Raw genomic sequence first — 21,576 nt, forward strand, 5'->3', positions numbered from 1 at the left:
TGAGAATCAGATACACTTTCATGCCTACAAAATTATTATAAAGTTTGTATTCTGTGTCAAGACACAAATCAGTTTCGAAAAGAAGAAGTTCATCATCGTCACGTAGGCTCGACAGCCCTGGGTGGGCCGCGGCTGTATCCAGAAGTCTCCACCACTCTTGCTGGTCTTCTGCGCTTCCTCTCCAGTTCCTCCCTTCCAACGTTGTCGCGCCGCACTGATGCAGTCCATCCATCGCATTTTGGGGCTTGCTGGTTCGTCGTCCTTGCGGCGCAGAGGAAATTAGGCGTTTTATGGGGTTTTGCTGTCCATTCTTATAACGTGGCCAGCCGCCTTGAGCGCCCCGCTCCACCTTGATGGAGTTGATTTCATCGGACGTTCCGTAGATTTCGGATAACCCCTTATTGTAGCTACGACGCCAAAGGCTGTTTCCTCTCACAGGGCCAACGACAACTCTGGAGGATTCTTCTTTCGAAAGCTGCCGTAACTCTCTCAATATTCTTTGTCATAACTCAGGTATAAGAAGCAAACTTGGAAAGCTCCATTGAAGGAGTTACTGAGATATAATATTAATCTCACCCGCATTAATAAAGGTTTCAGCTCACTTCACAAAACCTCAACAGATGAAAGACTTATTGAAGGAATATAGATTTTTAAATGTGGGCATAATGGTGGATGTTACACAGTGTGTAAAGTGGCCACTTAAACCAGCCAATGACAGGTCGTAAGCCCTGAAGATTCCCAGATTTCTATAGTACGTACTTTAAAATGTTTTTCATCCCTGTTGTAATATTTAATTATTAACTAAGAAGTCGAATCCAGTCCGTGTCCACAAACATTTGGAAAAACTAAAAAATGGAAAAAATGTTGAATTTTAATTTTTTCAATCATTTTTAGTTTATAATGGAAATTTAATGATGGTAAATAATACAGAACATTAATGGTCACCGATCCATTCGGGGTTTAGTAAAATTTACATTTTTAATAATTTCACTTCAAGGACTTTCTCACCAACGTGATTTAACGAATGGCGAATTAAATCCCCCTTTTCAGGAAATGTGTTTCCACAATCTGAACACGAGAATGATTTTGTGCTGGTATGACTTGTGACGATGTGTAAATTTAAAAATCTTCTCCTAGAACATTTATATTGGCACTTTAAGCACGAATATGGTTTCTCACCGGTATGCGTAGATATGTGTGCTTTTAAATGACTTTTCTGGGTACACTTAAATTGGCACTCCGAGCATGAGAAAGGTTTCTCACGAGTATGGGTTAACATGTGAGTTTTTAAAGTACATTTATGAGAACACTTAAACTGGCACTCTGAGCATGAGAATGGTTTCTCACCCGTATGAGTTAGCATGTGAGTTTTTAAAGCACCTTTCTGAGACGATTTATATTGGCACTCTGAGCATGAGAATGGTTTCTCACCGGTATGAGTTAACATGTGTGGTTTCAAACGACACTTCTTCACACACTTATATTGACACACTGAACAGGCGAAATATTTCTGGCTTGCTTGTAAACCTGTAACAAAAATAACAACAATGAATGTTTTCATAATCGTAACCTGAAAGAACTCGAAAACATAATGGAGACAGATTTCAATTGGCCAACTGACTGGATGAGATTAAATAAATTAAGATTGAATGTAAAAAAAACATGTTATATAGTTTTCGGGAACAAACAGGACTTAAATATCAATATTTCTCTCAGAACTGGCTATATTGAAAAGACCAAGTCACTAAATACTTGGGACTATTTATTGACTCCAAACTTTCATGGAGCTACCAATTTGAGCATGTAAAATAAAAAATAGCACCCGTAACTGGCGTATTGCATAGACTTCGAGGCTTACTTCCTCATTCCGTTTTGCTTGCCGTCTACTACGCTATGATTCATTCCCACCTATCTAATTTATCATGCATATGGGGTTTTGCCCGCAAAGATCAGATCTCAGAAATACGTTCTTCAGAACAGAGCTCAAAGAATCATTCTTGGACTTAAATGCGATTCTACCGACAAACAAAGATACTTCCTTTCAAGGTAATGCCACTGCATGACATAACCAATACTATTTTAAATATCATCAACTTTTCTGCTCACTCAAAATTAAAATACACATTTGGTCATAAAATTCATAATTACAATACGCGTTTTTCAGGGAATCTTCATGTGTCTAAGTTTCGCTCAACAAAGTTTGGCAGTAGGTCCTTGGAAAATATTGGCCATTCCGAATATAATAAACTGCCTGGTGAGCTAAAACACGAAAAATTCAATAAAAAATCCAGAAGTGTCGCAATTGAAAAATATTTCTTAAATCTTTTTGATATTGATAATTATTAATGTAGTTTATATAAGATGGTGTTTTATGTTTCTTATACAATAATGTTTTCTTTTTATTTCGGATGTATTAATTTGTATGATATTTTGTACTGTCACAAAAATGTTTTTTCCTATGTGCGGTCCCAAATTAGTTTCTTTAATAATTCCTGGGAGTCTAATATGTACTTTTTGTATTATATGATTTATTAATAATAAAAAATAATAAAAAAACCGTCTAAATTTCAGTTGAAAATTTTCTTACTAAATGTGTTGAGCCGTTTTACTACATATATTTAATGGTATAAACTATTCAACCCGCTCTCTCAGCGATATAATAATATTTTTTAATGATAACCGATGCCTATTACTAGCAAATGTCGGAAACAAAATTAAAATGAGTCAAATTTATGAATTCTCTAAAAATGTTATGTTTTCACTTTTAATCAGTTAAGTACTTATTTGTATATTTAGCATTGTTACACGACTTACAATATAACAATACGTTACAACATTGAAAGGATTTAAAATGTTAAACGAAAATTTTTAAACACCTAGATTATAAAAACAATTTGAAAAAAAACACTTACACCCAATCTTCTATACAAAATGGATTTTTTACCCTTGAAAATAGACGCACTATATTTGAATTATGCTATTTATATAAATAATTAAATAATAAATAAGACTCTTTTAACTTACTCTCCAAAATTAATTTTAATATTCCCTTTAGCGTCACAAGAAATATATATTTATTCCATCTGTTAGTCTGTAGCACTAACTATGAACAACACTCGCTTCTCTGTCGTTCTTGCTCAAATTATATATTTTTTCTATAATTATATATTTAACATGCCCCTTAATTTGTTTAAAAATAAATTAAGACTCATTCTTTCTGGCTGCTATACGCTCCCACTTGCTTTACAATGATGTTTACGCTTACACACCTGAACACTTACTTCTACACAAACACACCCTTTCGTTGTACCATAATTTAATATGTACGATTTTTATTTAGAAACTTTGCTAGTCTGTATTTTAACTTAATTTTTATTGTGTCATTTAATTATTGTTGACTGCATGTTTCCGTAAAATTACTAAATAAATAATATAATATTGTTATAGATCGGATAAACTTAATATATCGATACAATAATCGCTGAGATATCGGGCAGAATAGTGAACACGTGTGTAGGCAGATAAGTAGTAAAAAAGAGTCACCACATGGATAAATGCAAATTTGGCCGTCGATCATTCAACCACTTTACCGCTATTCGCCACCGCTTTCCGCCGTGCCAACATCCAACTAAAATCCAGCTTTCAGCCCTCCGGACAACTGACCAGGATCGATTCGAAAGGTAATAGATTTAAGCTTATCAACTTCACATTCTGTAACTTGTCAGAGTACAGCGTATTCATTTTTGTGCCAGAAAAAAATTGTAAATATCAATGTTTTTGTTTGGCTAAAAGAGTAATATTAGTAGCCAGTAGCCCTAATTTTAATCTTTACCTACACACAGGCCATGCCTTTGTGGGATTTTTCTGTGTTTATGTAATAGTTTTTTTAATTTAAAACCTTTTGTAAAATGCAAGGAAAAAAGGTTGATACCATTAATATCATTTGACGTTGTAAATCTATTCACCAATTTTCATGTCCAGTCATCGAAAACAATTATTAAAGATATCCAAAAATTATCAGATTTACCAGAAAACATGTCAAATGATTTAAGTAGTCTGTTTATCAAAACATTAAAACTAAGCTTCAGGGCTCGCGATGGGAAGTCCAACAATCTCTTTTTAGTGGCAGATATTTTTTTGATTACATGAGTAAAATATTAAACTCTAATGTTTTCTTATGGAAACGGTACGTCGACGATGTTTTATGTATTTGGACTGGGACAGTACGTCAATTGATTTAGGCATATATATAAATTTACGAGTATATTTATATATAATGTCCATTATTAATATAATGGATATACAATTGATTAAATAAATACTCTTTTATATTTAAAATTTATATTGAAAACTAAAGAAAACATCAATCAAACAATTGTTATATTCTGACAACAGTAATGATAAGAATATTAATAATAAAAATAATAAAAGGAAAATTATTTACGTAAATACTTTACAAAATTTAAATTATAATTTCAAACCTGCTTTTTATACAAATAACTATATTGTTCGGTTATTGTTTAAAAATAAAGAAAAAAATAGTTTATTAAATAATTCAGGTGTTCATCAATGAAAATGCAATTCTTGTCATTTAGTTTACGTTGCAAGAATATTAAAAGATTTTGATATTTGTGTTAAAGAACACATGAAGTGTTTCACAATAACAAGTTCTCCGAATTCGCAAATCACCAATTCAATGTTGATGACTTTAATAAAGGTACAAGAGTTAACATCTCACATACAAATAATAAAGGGTTAAAAGTAAATAATATTGAAATACTTCACATTTGGAAGCTTTAAAAAATTAGGTTCTTTTGATCAATCATCAAATAACCTTTCAATATAGCCTATTAAACTCGCGACCTTCCCCTCATCCCCTCCCTCTTTTTTCAACTAATTCTCCCACAAACAAACCATCACGCCGTTTCCCCGTAAGGGTAGGCAGAGAGGATAGAACGCCACAATACTCTATTTTTGCATACATATCTCGCTTCCTCTACATTCATACATCTTCTCATGCACGCGCGCCGATTATTCCGACTTTTGACATGTCCATCTTTAAGTATTTGTTGGATTGGGTCATGCCATGTCTTTCTCGGTCTTCCTCTATTTCTGCATCCGTCAACATTCGCATTGTAAATATTCTTAGCCGTTCTCTCGCTGTCCATTCGTTCTACATGTCCAAACCAGGGCAGAGCTCCTTTCTTGATTTTGTCGATAATGCTTGTCTCAGCCTTACATAATGTACGGATTTCAACATTTGTGCATCTATCGTGCATAGTTTTACCACACATTCGCCTGAGAGATCGCATTTTGACAGAGTTCAGCCTACTTTCATCCCTGTTTTTCCAAGTCCATACTTCGCTCCCATACATCAGGGACGGGACCAGGGCCCCGTTGTGAACTGCCAATTTTGCCTCTTGTGACAAGCATTTATTTGCCAAGGTCGATTTAAGTGCACCGTTCACTCTGTTCCCGGCACTCACCCTCCTTTCAATATCTTTCTCAGTCATTCCATCCCTAGTGAACATACATCCCAGATACACAAATTCCTCTACTTGTTTTAGTATAACTCCATTCACAGTGATTTCACATTTAGTCATACTTTTATTTCTTTCAAAAACCATCACATTCGATTTATCGACATTCATCAGCAAATCGCTTCTTTTGCATACATCGCTCTCCACAACATAAAATATTTTCATAATATAAGGGTTGCTTATTAAAATGCATGTCGCGTTGGTTTTATATTATTGCGCAACATATGGTGAAGGTGTATAGTGGGTTTTGCATGTTGGTTTAATTAGTGTCACGACGAAGAGGCGGGTACGTCTCGAAACCGGTAGACATAGAAAAGTCGGTAAGTTGTTATGTACAAATATTTAATAACATTTGGTTCATAAAGTTAGCGTGTTACATTTTATTTATTTTAAGCAAATTTAAGTGCTGACTAACGTTTTTCCTCATTCGTTGAAAATAGTCAAGACAAAAATTCAACATTCCTTAAAATTTTTATTCAAAAGACTACCAACGAGCAATCACCAAAGAGTTGAAGTTTTAAAACTCATACTTAAAATTAAGATTTAATTCAATGTTCTAAATGCGTTCAATTTTTTTATTTCAATTATGAAGGGCACTTTAAAAATTAAAAATAATAATAATAGCCTCTCAAAATTGGGAGTGCGGGCGTGTTAAAAAAATGCCCAGTGTCTCGTGATCCCGTGAGTCAGTACTTACTAAATCACAGATTAATCTACAAAACACATGGTTTACTCTAAAGACGGCTCCTAGAATGGTAGCCGAAACGTCGGAATGAATCCAACTTACACGGGATCACGCAAAAATGTATATATCGACTTATTTAGTATTTAATTGATGTAAAAATAAACATGACTTGTTTACAATATTTTGAGTATGTCCAAATGTTTAAAGACAAAAGACTGGATTTCACCCCCTCAAACATTTGGACAAACTCAAAATATTGTAATAAAACTAACTGGTCTAAGAAGAAGTTTTAAAATTAGAAAATCGTTTTCAGTGGTGGTATTCTGGATCTTCTCTACCCCTTGTTAAGTAAATAACAGCATTTATCGATACTATTCCTGGCCGATTACCTTTCTTTACCATCCTTCCCTTGACCCATCCTTATGGTACCTACCTAACATCAAGATAGAAGATATACTAAATTAGAAGATTTGGATTTAGAACAAAAACAAAACAACATTTTTCACTTTACATAAAATTGCATAAAGAGTGCTTGGATTCGTCGCGCGCCGTTGAAAACACTGTTACATTTTAAAGTGCATTTTGTCATCCAGTGCCCAAAATTGAAGAACATTCATATCATATTAAAGGTTCCATGTTCCATCCATTCCATGTTCCTATCCTTTCTTCAAATATTTTCCTATCACAAAACTGAATGAAATTCGATTTTCATTTACAGTCCGCCTTTTTGTAAACACCCCTAGAGTGATTAGTTTGAAGATTTTTTTTTTTAAAACGACGATACACATAAAAAATACTATTCTATCGTAATTAATGTTCATATTAAGCAGAACGTTGTTCCCGAAAAATGTGAATATGAATATTTTTTGGGTGATACCGTGTATGTTGGATTTGATCCGACGTTTCGGCTACCATTGCAGGTAACTGACAGGATAGCCAAAGTGCTGAAGAAACAAAATATTGCAACAACGTTTGGGACTGTGGGAAAAATAAAAGACCATTTAGTAAACCCAAAAGATAAAAATCCTCTGGAAACTGAAGCCGTGTACAAACTAAGTTGCCAAGGATGTGATAAAGTGTATATTGGACAAACAGGGCGCACAGCAAAGAAGAGAATTGACGAACACAAAAGAGCGTGTAAACTTGGGCACCCAGACAAATCCGCAATAGCGGAACACTTTATAGACACAGGACATTTTTTCGCCCTTGAACCAAAAATTCTACATAAACCTAGTAATTATAGTGCACGAATAATAAAAGAGGCAATTGAAATACACAGATATCCAAATAATATAAACAAAGACGACGGGCTTAAATTAAATTCAACATGGTTCCCAGCACTACATATGACAAAAACGAATAGAAATGTGCCGACTGCGACAAGGTACAAATTACTAGTACATAAACATAATTATTATTTCCTACAAAACTAGAAATGTGCCTACTGCTGACTGTGACACGGTACAAATTACTAGTACATAAACACATACATTTCTCTATAAAACACACAGTTTTCCCTGAAGATGGCTCCTGCAATGGTAGCCGAAACGTCGGATCAAATCCAACATACACGGTATCACCCAAAAAAGATACATAATATTGATAACAGTGACCGTGAAAACCTTCGCACCTATGAATATTTTTATTGAAACAACTTAGGCGACGCGACACCTTCGCTGACAGAATGAGTACTCTAAGGTCAGTGTCGGTGTCCACACGTAAAAGAAAAATCTCGAATACAATGTTTAGGAATGGAAAATAATACAGAACATTCAGGGTGTAGTCAAATTTACATTTTTAATAATTTCACTGCAAGAACTTTCTCACCGATGTGATTTAATGAATGACTAATTAAATCCTCTTTTTTAGAAAACGTGTTTCCACAATTTGAACATGAGAATGGTTTCTTGCCGGTGTGGCTTAAGATGTGCGATTCTAAAGACCCTTTCCTAGAACATTTAAATTGGCACTCTGAGCATGAGAAGGGTTTCTGATCGGAATGAGTTAACATGTGCGATTTCAAATAACTTTTTTGTAAACATTTAAATTGACACTCTGAGCATGAGAATGGTTTCGCCCCGGTATGAGTTGCCACGTGTGATTTCAAATGGAATTTACGTGAACATTTAAATTGACACTCTGAGCATGAGAATGGTTTCTCACGTGAATGAGTTAACATATGTGATTTTAAATGACTTTTCTGAGTACATTTGAATTGGCACACCGAGCACGAGAATGGTTTCTCACCGGTATGTAATAATATGTGATATTTTAAAGTACCCTTTTGAGAACATTTAAATTGGCACTTTGGGCAAGAGAATGGTTTCTCACCGGTATGAGTTAACATGTGATGTCTTAAAGTACTCTTCTGAGAACATTTAAATTGGCACTCTAAGCATGAGAATGGTTTTTCACCGGTATGAGTTAACATGTGGGATTTTAAAATATCATTCCGAGAACATTTGAACTGGCACTCTGAGCATGAGAATGGTTTCACACCGGTATGAGTTAGCATGTGAGACTTTAAACTACCTTTATGAAAACACCTAAATTGGCACTCCGGGCATGAGAATGGTTTCTCACCGTGAGTGAGCATGTGAGATTTTAAACTACCTTTATTAGAGCCCTTAAATTGGCACTCTGGGCATGAGAATGGTTTCTCAGTCGTATGAGTTAACATGTGAGATTTTAAAGAACTTTTCAGAGAACATTTATATTGGCACACTGAGCATGAGAATGGTCTCTCACCGGTATGAGTTAACATGTGTGGTTTAAGATGACTCTTCTTCACACTTTTATATTGACACACTGAACAGGCGAAATATTTCTGGCTTGCTTGTAAACCTGAAACAAAAACAAGTATAATGTACAAAACCTCTTTCAATAATTTTATTATTATTCAAACGGTTTTCGTTAGTTTACTAACGAAAAATAAATACGGATAAAAAGCAGAATTATTTCTCAAATAAAACAAGCTTGAGAAGTACTCAATAAGGCTCAAGGAAGCTAGAAACTTCTCAACTTTTAGGATAGATGACCCACGGCTGTGGCTTCCACAAACTTCACTGTAGTAATATTTTTGATACGTGGCATTAATAATACAACTCTGCTGCCACGCAATATTATATCAAAAAGAGTTGAGTTTAAGTCCTCTTCATACCATCATCTATAGTTCACATGCAAATTTTAGAGCAGATATGTGAAAGGGAGTATTACTCACTTGAAGCAGTTTCCTTGTTACAAGTGGATTCCAAACACTGTTGCTTAATGTCAGGATAATCAATATCCGTTTCCGTGTGGCTAAATATATTACTGGCTATCATGGGCCGGTCAGTACTGGTCCCTGGTTCAGAATTCCCGGTTGCTACAACTGGATCTTCGCTTTTGTGAGGCCATGACGCTTTTTCCCCAGTACGGAGAATATCTCCTTCCATACAGCTAGTCCCCGGTTCAATCTTCACGGTAGCAATACCTAGATCTTCAGTTTTGTGAGGCCATGACGCTTTTTCCCCAGTACGGAGAATATCTTCTTCCATATAGCTAGTCCCCGGTTCAGTTTTCACGGTGGCAACACCTGGATTTTCACTTTTGTGAAGCCATGACGCTTTTTCCCCAGTATGGAGAATATCTTCTATATGGCCAGTCCCCGGTTCAGCCTTTACGGTAGCGAAACCTAGATCTTCGCTTTTGTGAGGCGATGACGCTTTTTCCCCAGTATGGAGACTATCTCCTTCCATATATCTAGTCCCCGGTTCAACCTTCACGGTAGCAACACCTAGATTCCCACTTTCGTGAGGCCGTGACGCTTTTTCCCCAGTATGGAGCATATCTCCCGTATTACTAGTCCCCGGTTCAGCCTTCACGGTGGCAAAACCTGGCTCCTCGCTTCTGTAAGGCCATGACGTCCCTTCCCCAGTATGGAGATTATAACCATCTACATCGGTAGTCCCCGGTTCGGCTTTAATATTCGCGGAAGCGACGTCCATAGTTTTGATAATTTATTCTGTAAATAAATACTCTGAAAATAATAAAAAATATTTATATAAAAAAATAATTGGAAATAATAAAAGTACACACATATGATGCTGGAAGTAAAGGAGATAATTTTTTAAGTCCAACAATGACACTAAATTTGTCCTTCAATTCTATTTTCTTCATAAGAAAAAAACATAACTAATAATAGCAGGTTATTTAGATATTTTAGGCAAAGTAGCTCTAGCTCTTAAATAGTTTTATTTATTTGACCCTTTATATACATATGCAATATATATACATATAAGGGCGGGCATATATATACATATTAGGGAATTTCTTCCTACCTACCCAAACCGTTCAGTTTGAGAAAATTATAAATACATGGACATATTGAATCTTACAATTTTATACAAAATTTAAAAACAAAGATTAGCAAAATAAAAAAATATATATAATAAAAATTGCACTATACTATGAAGAGAGGAGAGGGGATGGGAAGGAAAGAAGAAGGATAAACGAACAATTTTAATATTTAGATAGTGACATTTCAATCTTGACTTAAATGTAAATAAAGAAGGGGCGTCTCTAACATTAGTGGGTAGATTATTCCACAATCGAGCGGCTACTACTGTGAAAGAGGAGGCAAGAAAATTAGAGCGATGACGGGATATTAAACGGGTTCTCTCGTTACTAGAATGAAGAGATAGTCCGTGTTGTGAAAGAGGTTGGATGAGCTCTCTTAGATAAACAGGCGAAGCGGGATTATTTAATATATTGTGAAGTGATAGAATGTGAATGTTTCTTCTATGCCTGATACTGAGCCAGTGTAGTTGCGTGCGATACTCGGTCATGTGGTCAAATTTGCGAAGATTAAAGATATAACGAATACAAATATTCTGCAATCGTTCTAACTTATCAAGTAATTCAGAGTTAGCATCTGGATAACATACATCCGCAGAGTCAAGGAGTGGAAGAAGTAAGCTCTGGACTGATGTTTGCTTAACATTAATTGGCAAGAAATTCTGTAATATTTTAAGTGAGTGCACACTGCTATAAAGTTTACGACTAACTTCGTTAACCTGATCGTGCCACCCCAAATGCTTATGAATGATAATACCTAAATTTTTTACTTAAGTCATGAATGGAATTTCTGTACCATCTATTTTGTTGCTCGGTACATATAATTTTTGATTTAATTAAACCGTTCAGAAGTTTGAAGGCCACCATAAGCAAAAATATCATGTCAACCGCCACAGCGATTTCATTTTATATCACTCGATAGCTTTATTCCTGAATAATAAGAAGAAGATGCAACGAATGGTTGTCTATGGTTAGGGCGAGCGTCATTTGTCACATCGAGTAAACCCGGGGAAGGTGCAAGGAGCAGAAGAGTTCACCTTTAGCTGAGACGCTCGCCTCTGGAGTTCCGAGTTTGATTCCCGGTGAGACCACAAAAAACTTATTGAGAATTTACTCAAGCCGGGGTGTAATTTAACGCTGTAATTCGGACGCGTGGCCTGATGCGGTACTACAAATCAAATTTATATGTTCTACTTTATATATTCGAATTGTTACTTACTTTTTGTGGCGTTTTGTATGCTAAAACTTCGTTTAATCGTCCAATAAAACTGTAATTTACAACATACGAGATAGGGACGCATCCCTAGCGCTTGACAGCTAAACCACAGATAAAATGTGGTGTGAATAATTGTTTTATTCGAATAAAAATAATCGAATGCACGAGTCACTAAATTCATTAGAATAAAAGTACAGATCTGATTATCCGAACTCCAACTATCCGAATCGCTTTCGGAATTCCAAAAAAATAAAGGAGGATGGGCACCGACGTAAGGAACTGGTACCGGCACCATTTAAAATGAATGATTTATCGTTAGAAAGGTATTTTTGTGCAGAATAAGAATAACCGTAACGCTAATAATAATAATAGTGTTTGGATAATTTATATAGCGCCATTTTTGTGAAAATCACCTCAAGGGCGCTGTACAATAAATAAATATCCCAACTCGTCTTGCAGCTACAGAGCGCATGGACGGTTGGGATTCTAGTTCCTCGTCTCCAATTATGATATATTACAATTATGATATATATGAGCTAGATAACAGAACGTCTTGCAGCTACAGAGCGCATGGACAATCAGAAATCTAGCCCCTATTTACATTTTTTTATATTTTTTTTTTATTTGACAATGAAGTTTAGAGTTTAAGTGATATTTTAAAAACGAAATAAAAAGCAGATTTATAAAATTAGGATTAAGATAACAACAAGTCTCGCAGCTACTGAGCGCATGGACGGTTGAAATTCTAGACCCCATATACTTAATTTAGATATTTGATAGTTGATAACATTTACATAATATGATGGCTAACATCACAAAAAGTCTTGCAGCTTCAAAACGCATCGACAAATGGAATTTCAACAACATAAGAATGATTTTAAAAAGTTAATAATAAAAAATAATTTTAAGAAACGCAATAATAATATATTGAGCAAAGAACTAGTAAGTATGGCAATTAAGTGAACATGTAGCAGCACAAAAAGTAACATATAAAAAGTAAACAAAGCTAGCATTCCTTAACTTATTATTAAGGTTAACAAGACAATAGACGATACCCAAACTCAAACTCGTCCCTATTTTATTTTCGTATGCAGTAAACAGGATCTATTGTCTTTTTCCTAGTCCCGATTCGCTGTCCGATCGGAGCAATCCTACCTCGAAAAGTTATAAATTAAAAAGCATTGATCTGGGGGATACCGCCGTGGCATACCGATTACTGCGTTACTACTAGCTATTTATTTTTTATTTTTTTAAACAAATTTACGGACAATGTCCAATTTAAACAAATTATACAACGAAAAACAATAATAATAGAGTAACAAATAATAGATGAATATAACCAAGAAAACCAAAGACAAGTTAATACATTAGACAGGCATTATGGAATCCAGGTTCATTCTGCAAATATACAGTCAATTTATTGGGAACATTTTTTTATTGAATTTAAAAAAAAAAAAATTTTCTTTTCTTTTCAATAAACATAATAATAAAACAGTAATAATTAAGCATAATTACATATCAATGAAATACATATTAATAGAAAAATAGTAAACAAAAAAATCCCACAAAGGTATGGCCTGTTCGTGGGTATACAAGAAAATTTTGCTCCTATAATAAACAATGGACAGTTATAATATTTTTGTATAACATAAGAAAGAAAAAATAAAATATTATGTAAAAGATAATATGGTATTTTTTTTTTATGGTAATTGAAAAATGAAATAAATAATATTTAAAAAAAACACAAAAATATTCCTTATTATTAAAGGGCAACAAACTAAATCATATAAAAAAAGAGTTCATATCTTTAGTTTGAATCCAGGATAGTGCGTGTTTTTTAAAAGAAGGAAAATTTTGAAAGTTTGGAATCAATGAAATATTATCAGAAAAAAAGAATTAAAAATTTCTTCAGCCTATTTGTAAAAAAACTCAATGTACAATTAAAATTATTTAACATATTACAACAGAGATGAATAACATTTAAGAGAAGGTAATATTGAAGTCTAGGCATCTACAGGGCTAATGACCTGTCAATGGCTGGTTTAAGTGATATGTGCCGCATGTAATGTATATGTTTGTGTATGTTTTATATGTGCGTTCATGTGTGTGCGTGGATGGCTCGGAGTGTACATTCGGAATTTTAATTTATTACCTCCATGGTAAACGCAAATGTCAACAATTATTCTTTTCTCACTTAAAATTCTTATTTATTTATTTTTTTGTCACATTTAATGTTTATATCTTTTTAATTTATGAAAACTTAATTGGTCTTTTTATGTTAAAAAAATGTTGTTTTTATCGTACGTATTTTGTATGACTGTATGTTTTCTGAATAAAAAAATAAAAAATAATAATAAATAAAAATAAAAAATATTCATAAAAAGTTCCATGTCGGTAAAGTTATAGTGATCTCTTGTGATTCCTAGTTTGAACGCAATTTTTCTTATAAATTTATGCTGAACTGATTCGATGCGATTTATGTGAGTAACATATGAAGAGAGGCATGACTGAATGTAAGATTGTAGTAAATGGAGATAGTTTGAAACAGGTCGAAGAATTTGTATATCTGGGTAGTATGTTTACTAGAGATGGAAATATGGACAAGGATATTGAAAGGAGGGTTAGTGCCGGTAACAGAATTAATGGTGCCTTAAAGTCTGTCGTAGCAAATAAGTGTCTATCGCAAGAGGCTAAATTAGCAGTTCATAATGGAGTTCTGGTACCAACCCTAATGTATGGAAGCGAAGCATGGAGTTGGAAAAAAAGGGACGAAAGTAGACTGAATGCTGTTGAAATGCGATCCCTCAGGCAAATGTGCGGAAAAACAATGTATGATAGGTGCCCTAATGTCGAAATTAGAGCAGAATGCAAGGCTGAGTTAAGCATTATCGACAAAATTAACCCTTATACTGCTAAACAACGATATATCGTTGTTGTTAATCCCTATCATAAAGTTCTAACTAGACTGATGCTGACGTCATAATCCCCAAAAGGGTAAATGAATTCGGGAACTGCTTGTTGCACTTAACCGTCAGTGGTATAAAACATTTTCAAAACATAAAAATTACTTATTCGACGGCTTATTATTTAGTTTCGTACCTATTTCAGGCCTACGGAAAATTTAATACAAAAAATATTTTCTTACGCGCAGTAAAAATTTAAGTATTAAATTGTACAGCAAAGTTTCTTGAAAATGAATAAAAAATAATTTAAAATATTTTAATGAAAACGAACAACTTTGAACGACGTCACTTGTTCATATGAATCAACCAATGATAAGAGGGTTGTTTAAGATTTCCGGTTTGCTAATCGTCAATAAACCAATCAACAGAACTAACCGAGAAGAAGTCCCCTTCTTCTTGAGACCTTGCGACGTCACACGCGGATTAATGTCAGAAATACAAAACTTTAAAAGATCGTAGCGCTGATAATACGATACATAAAAATTATTTTAAAAAAAGCTTCGTCTATTAACCATTTTATTTTTTTAAACCACTAAACATCCTCATTATAAATTTACTTATGATGTTTAAATTCACAGTGCTTTTAAGAAAAGAGAAACGACTAAACACAGGAAACTTCTAGCTAGTCGGGACCTGAAACAGTGAACTTTTTTACATTCCAGAAACAGTGAAATAAAAAATAAATCAATGTTAATAGTAAGATTTTTTATCACTTATATGACATCTGAGGAAAATAATTATATTCGGTGTTTTCCCCGCTATTAAACCCGATTCAGTGATTACGAAAATATTGATGTACTTCCGTAATGAATAACTAATTGAATACTTTACCTTTAATATAAAAGTTCTTATTTAGTGAGGTCCCTATATCACCGGAAAACCCCATAATTAAGAATATAAACAAATAAGTAAAGAGCCATAAAACATACAAATAATTCACCATGGAACCTAATGATTGTCAATTAGGATGTTTGAATATTAAAAAAATCATTTGTTAATTTATTATAATGGGTACCCACAGTAATGGGAAATCCAAATATTTTAGCTGTTCATTAGGTAGTAATTATTACTCTACTAACAAAACGTAATTATTAACTATACAAACTCTATTCTACAAACTATTCTACAAAGAAAACGTAAATGAGGTATATCAGCTCGATATTGATTCAAAAATACTTCAGAAAAAGCTTCTTCGATTTCGTGCTCTTTGTAAGAGTCATATTATAAATTATTATTTATCACTATCACTTAAAAAGATATCATTATTGTCTAATTCACTTTCGGAATAGGTTCAGCTGCTAAGCCTCTGAGTTTCTCGGCGAGATACTATTATTTCTTTATCACTTTTACTATCCGTTATCATTTTGAATGATATATTTTGTAAATTTATTCATAATAAAAAACACGCTTTGCAGAGTTAAATTGTTAGTTAAAGTAACAAAGTAAGATTAAAAATATATATAAATGTAAAAAATATGTAATTTACCTCAGCTGTTTGTAATTTCGGCAACTGTTGTATATCTCGCTCAATCCATTATGCGTGAACTAGCTATTAGTTAAACGGAATATTTTTCTTAGAAGAGATATCAATTTGTGAGACAGTTGTACAAAAACATTTTTTTTTTAAATTAAAATTATATTATGACAACTACCAAGAAATAATATCACTTAGTACATTTACCGGTTACCTTAAAGTTTCAATCTAAATAACTCCCTACAAACATTTGGAAATACTCAAAATATTGTTGATTAAAATAACTTGCATAAAAAATTTAAAGTATTTTTAGGCATTACCTAGGAGGTTATATAATTTATCCAGATGAAACTCACCGACATCAATAAAGTTTAGTTTGCAAAAGTTAACAGTTGGGGTAATGTAAAAATTTATTTTATTTATAAAATAACCATGAATGTGGATGTGTAAACATACCCAGAATAGTGAATATTTCGCAGTGTGTAAAGTGGTCATTTGAACCAGCCAATGACAGATCATAAGTCCTGTAAATGCCTAGACTTCCATATTCCCTTGGCAAAAATGTTTTCCCTCTCTGTTGCAACAAATTTTAAGATATATTTTACTCAATTTTTGTTTAGCATGCATTTATGGAAGTGGTAGGTTTGATAATATATAACAGAGCACTTTGCCCCGCAATCAACAAAAAAACTATCATAATTATTTCGTTTCAATAATAACAATGCGCCTTGAGATTGCAGTACGAGATCAGTTTTGTTTGTTTTAATTTTCAATTTAGAAAGGGTTTACAACCGCTGTACGAAAATTGTCTATTTGCGGCACGAATTTTCTATCTTGCTCACTCCATTGGGTTTGAACTAGATATTTATGAAATGGAAGATTTTTCTTGGAATTGCTATTAATTGATAAAACAGTAGTGTGTTTGGAAAACAACGTATTCGATAAAATATTTTTGAAATGTATAAATAAGAGGATTTCTGATTAGATTCTTGAAAAACTGCGTAGCAGCGTAAGGGTTAAGAAAGGTCTTTTGCGATGGTTCGGTCATGTGGAGCGAATGAATGATGAAAGAACGGCTAAAAAGATTTATGATGCGAATGTGTCTGGTTGTAGAAGTCGAGGAAGGCCGAGAAAGACATGGCATGATCAAGTACAACAAATTCTTGAAAGTGGTCATGTGAAAAGTCGGAATAATCGACGTGCGTGCATGAGTAGATGTATGAATGTGAAGGAAGAAAAGGAAGTGTGCCAGGACAGAGTGGTGTGGCGTTCTATCCTCTCTGCCTACCCCTCCGGGGAAATGGCGTGATGGTTAGTTAGTTAGTTAACATATGAAGGAGACCATATTACGGAGGCGTATTCAAGAATGAGCTATGCCAGTAATCTATTTACTTGCACTCAGGATTAAAAGTAATGATATTAAAAACTTAATAACATAATAAAAACGTGCTTTGTCAAGAAGACTTGCAATTCTTAAAAGTCTACGATGTATGCAAGAAAAGCAATTTGCTTATGAATGTTGATAAATGAGAAAGTGATGGTTTTCGAAAGGGATTTAAAAAAAACAAAAAAATATTGTTTATTGGGGATATTAACAGTAATACATGTAACAAAATTTTAACAAATAAAATATACAGAGAATAAAACCAATGACAGATATCCACAGAAATACATTAAATACACGTACAATACGTACTAGTGTGTTTGTGTGAGTGTAAGTGAGTGAGAGGGTGGGTGAGTAGGTGTTATATTGAAATAGGTGGACATGTGTGTAAATATTTCGCAAGTGTCAAGTGTCAAAAATATAAATATATATAAAATATTAAGAATTAGAGATAAATTAAAATAAAATTAGACTTTATTATTGAAACTAAGTATAAGACAAAAAAGTGTGTTTTAAGACGCGCATTTCAAATGTTATTTTTTGCAATCGAATGGATCAATAAAGGGAAAGTTCAAATTATATTCACGAGCAAAACGTACAAGTGGAGAGTTCTGGGAATAGTTCGTACGAACTGCTGGAACATGAAATAGAGAGCTCGACGTGTGACGGGTGCGGTAGCCGGGGACATTTAATGATAACTCCGACATAAGAGCGGGACCATCAAGGTGTCCAGTGAGTATGTCACGAAGCACTCCCATGTCTAATAGTAGACGGCGATCTTCTAAAGTAAGCGAGTGGTGCTTTTTGCAGGAAGACATATAATTGAGATCGGTATACCTGCATCTCCAGTTAAGATGTCTAAGAAATGTCCATTGAAGTTTGTCGAACCTTTCTTTATGTGTGACATATTGTGGAGACCAAACAGAAGAGGCATACTCGAGCAAACTGCGAACATGAGCAAAGTAGACCATTTTAATACATGCAATATCTTTAAATACCTGACATGTGTACCTTACAGGAAAAAACACAAGAGTTCACTTTTGGCCGTTTGAAAATAAAAATGCAGAAATTATCGCAATAATAAAACACCGCAGTCCACTCCTGTGATAAAACGCTTTGAGTAGTTGAAATAAAAACCAAAAGTCCGCTTTGTTTTGATGCGAAAAAAAATCAGTTGAGCAGATATGCTATTTTTACAAGAGCCATTATCATCAAAATAATCATTATTTTACATTGAAAGTTTTTTATAAAAGGGGGACCCGAAATCAACGTCATTTTCAAAATGAAAAATTCAAATATTATTATTTTATTATTTTACAAGTTAAATTATTTACAATATATATTTTCCCTTATTCTATATGACCTTCTTTCATCTTTCTGGTAATGTTTTTCTGCTAAGAAATGTTGCATCGAAAGAAACTGGTGGTAGTTCGAAGGAGCAATGTCCGGAGAGTATGGCGCATGTATAACTTGGTTAGTTCTTGAATCTGAAGAAGATAATGAGGAATTCCACTGTTTTCTTATCTTTTTTTTTCTATTAGCGTATTATTTAACTAATCATTTTTTTTTTTGTGCGTTATTTACAAAGATATGATTTTTTAAAGTTGCATTTATCAAACACCGCGCCAAATGACTGTAATCAGTGTGTCACTTTTCAGTAGTGACGTCATGAAACGGTTGGCGTTCTTACTTTCACTGACCGCGGTAAGTTGTATTTCTCCAACCAATAACAAAACTGACAAGAATCTATGGAATATTGCTTTGATTACTTCATTTAGTTGATCGTAATTTTCTATGGTTGTTTTTACGAACGTTTCGATTTAGAAAAACCTAGAAAGTTGACATAATCTCTGGTTGAAATGTCAAATTATACAAATTATACTCTTTTTTTTCTATGGTCAAAACGTTGCGGGGGCTTAAAGCAGAAACCGGAAATACTATACATAGATACAAGGAGTGACGTCATTATTTAAGAATTTAAAATGAATACCATTTTTAACTTTTTTTATTTATTTTTGCGTGCGTTTTTGAGATATTTCATCCTACTCTTAAATTTTTAAATATTCACGTGTACACGAAAAAACATTTTTAAAATCTAATTCCGGGTTGGGCTGGAATTCCACCTTGGGAAGAAACACACGTTAATGCTAAAACATAAATGAATATTCTCAAAAACTGGCTAAAGCTAGGGTTTCCTAGGACAGCGGTGCCCGTATCTTAACGGCCGTAGTGAACGGTGATGCGGTAGGCAGCCGTCGTAGCGGTGACGAGAGAGTGGTTTTATTTTTTAACGGTGTTATCAACACTATTTTTATAGGAAACCACTTTCTAGTCACCGTTACGACGGCTGTCAACCGCATCACTGTTTACTACGGCCGTTAAAATACGGGCATCGCTGTCCTAAGAAACCCTAGCTTTACAGATAATTTGCGGACGCTAAACTCAAAGAAAACCAAATACATTAGATTCAGTCCAAATATTAAAGTCCAACCAAGAATATAGTTAAGGATAAAAATTCATGATACAAATTGTAACATGCTCACCAGCTGTAAATGCTACTATCTGGAATGTGTACAAGACATAACATATTTGGGCATTTTTCTTGACGCTCACCCGAACTGGAGAAAACATGTTATATATTTAGCAGGTAGAGTCAGGAAACTAATCTATATATTTATAACACTACGTAATATATTGTCCATTAAAAGTACGAGGGTTGTCCGTAAAATAAGTTTCCTTATTTTTTTTCACAATGAAGACCATTTTACTTACAGCGAGCAATATATCATTGGAAAGCTTAAACTTTGCATAGTTTTCGTTGACTTCGATGCATTTTTTCATTCGGGTCACCATTTTTTTAATTCCCTGGTCATAGAAGTCTCCCGCCAGGCCGTGAAGGTAGCTCAGAATCTCTTCTTTCAGCTCCTCTTCGTTCGCAAAATGCGTTCCACCGAGGTGTTTCTTCAAATCAGGGAAGATTTGGTAGTCGCTCGAGGCCAAGTCCGTACTGTATGATGGGTGTAGGACGATCTTCCATCCGGATTTCTGAATGAGCGCGGTAGTGACGCGGGCTGCATGCGAACTAGCGTTGTCCTGATAAAAATGGATGCCGTTTGTCAGCATGCCCCTCTTCTTGTTTTGTATAGCCCTTTTGAGGTTTCTAGAGTTTTGCAGTAGCGATCAGCAGTTATTGTTGTGCCGGTAGGCATAAATTTGTACAAAAATAAGCCTTTCTTGTCCCAGAATACCGTTGCCATTACTTTGCCGGCGCAGACAGCGTTTGTTTAAGCTTACGCGGCGTCGGCGATTGCGGATGTTTCCGCTGTTTGGATTGTTCCTTTGTTTCTGGTGTGAGGTAGTGGACCCACATCTCATCTCCAGTGACTATGGAGTCCAAAAACTCCTCACAAACAAAGAGGAGCTGAAAGAAGAGGTTCTGAGCTACCTTCATGGCCTTGCGGGAGACTTCTATGACTAGGAAATCAAAAAGATGGTGACCAGTGTGAAAAACTGCATCGAAGTCAACGAAGGCTATGTAGAAAAATAGCTGAATGTCTAAGCTATCCAATGATGTATTGTTTGTTGTAAATAAAAATGGTTTTCATTGTAAAAAAAATAGGGGAACTTATTTTACGGACTACCCTCGTATAAACTACGGTTTGTGCAACTCTGTTTTGGCCTATGGTTGTATTTGTTGGGGAGGAGCTGCCAATACTATTCTTGATCCCTTGGTTAAGGTACATGAATCAATATTAAGGATAATATTGGGAAAACCAAACAGTCATCCGAGTGAAGGCCCTTTTCAAATCTTTAGACGTCCCTGAGTTAAAACAAATCTACATAAAAAAGTCATACTCGACATTCACAAAAATATGAGCATTTAAGAGATTGTGAGTCACGCCATCGTTAAAAATGAATGACACTGTAAAAGACGTCAATTTTGGGGAATTCAAAATTATACATTTAAAAATGCTAGTAA

At 34.2% G+C, this 21,576-nt stretch overlaps 1 protein-coding gene across 2 annotated transcripts; it reads right to left on the reverse strand.

Moving 5' to 3' along the window:
- On the reverse strand, positions 1-11,897 carry LOC148271382 (uncharacterized). Of its 2 annotated transcripts, XM_088241479.1 has the most exons (4): positions 11,780-11,897; positions 9,446-10,243; positions 8,974-9,069; positions 1-1,527 (listed from the first exon to the last, which is right to left on the reverse strand). In XM_088241479.1, exons 2-4 carry the CDS (start codon positions 10,209-10,211, stop codon positions 971-973), a joined length of 1,419 nt encoding a protein of 472 aa, XP_088097605.1. In that variant the 5' UTR covers positions 10,212-10,243; positions 11,780-11,897; the 3' UTR covers positions 1-970. The 2 variants fall into 2 exon arrangements, with proteins under 2 accessions (XP_088097605.1, XP_088097604.1); XM_088241478.1 differs by lacking the exon at positions 1-1,527 and having other exon boundaries at positions 7,890-9,069; positions 11,780-11,890.
- Between the last annotated feature and the right edge of the window lie 9,679 nt (positions 11,898-21,576).

Source organism: Micrasema longulum, unplaced genomic scaffold, assembly GCF_059751315.1.
Source record: "Micrasema longulum isolate JH-2025_06_02 unplaced genomic scaffold, ASM5975131v1 h1tg002908l, whole genome shotgun sequence".
Taxonomy (NCBI): Eukaryota; Metazoa; Arthropoda; class Insecta; order Trichoptera; family Brachycentridae; genus Micrasema; species Micrasema longulum.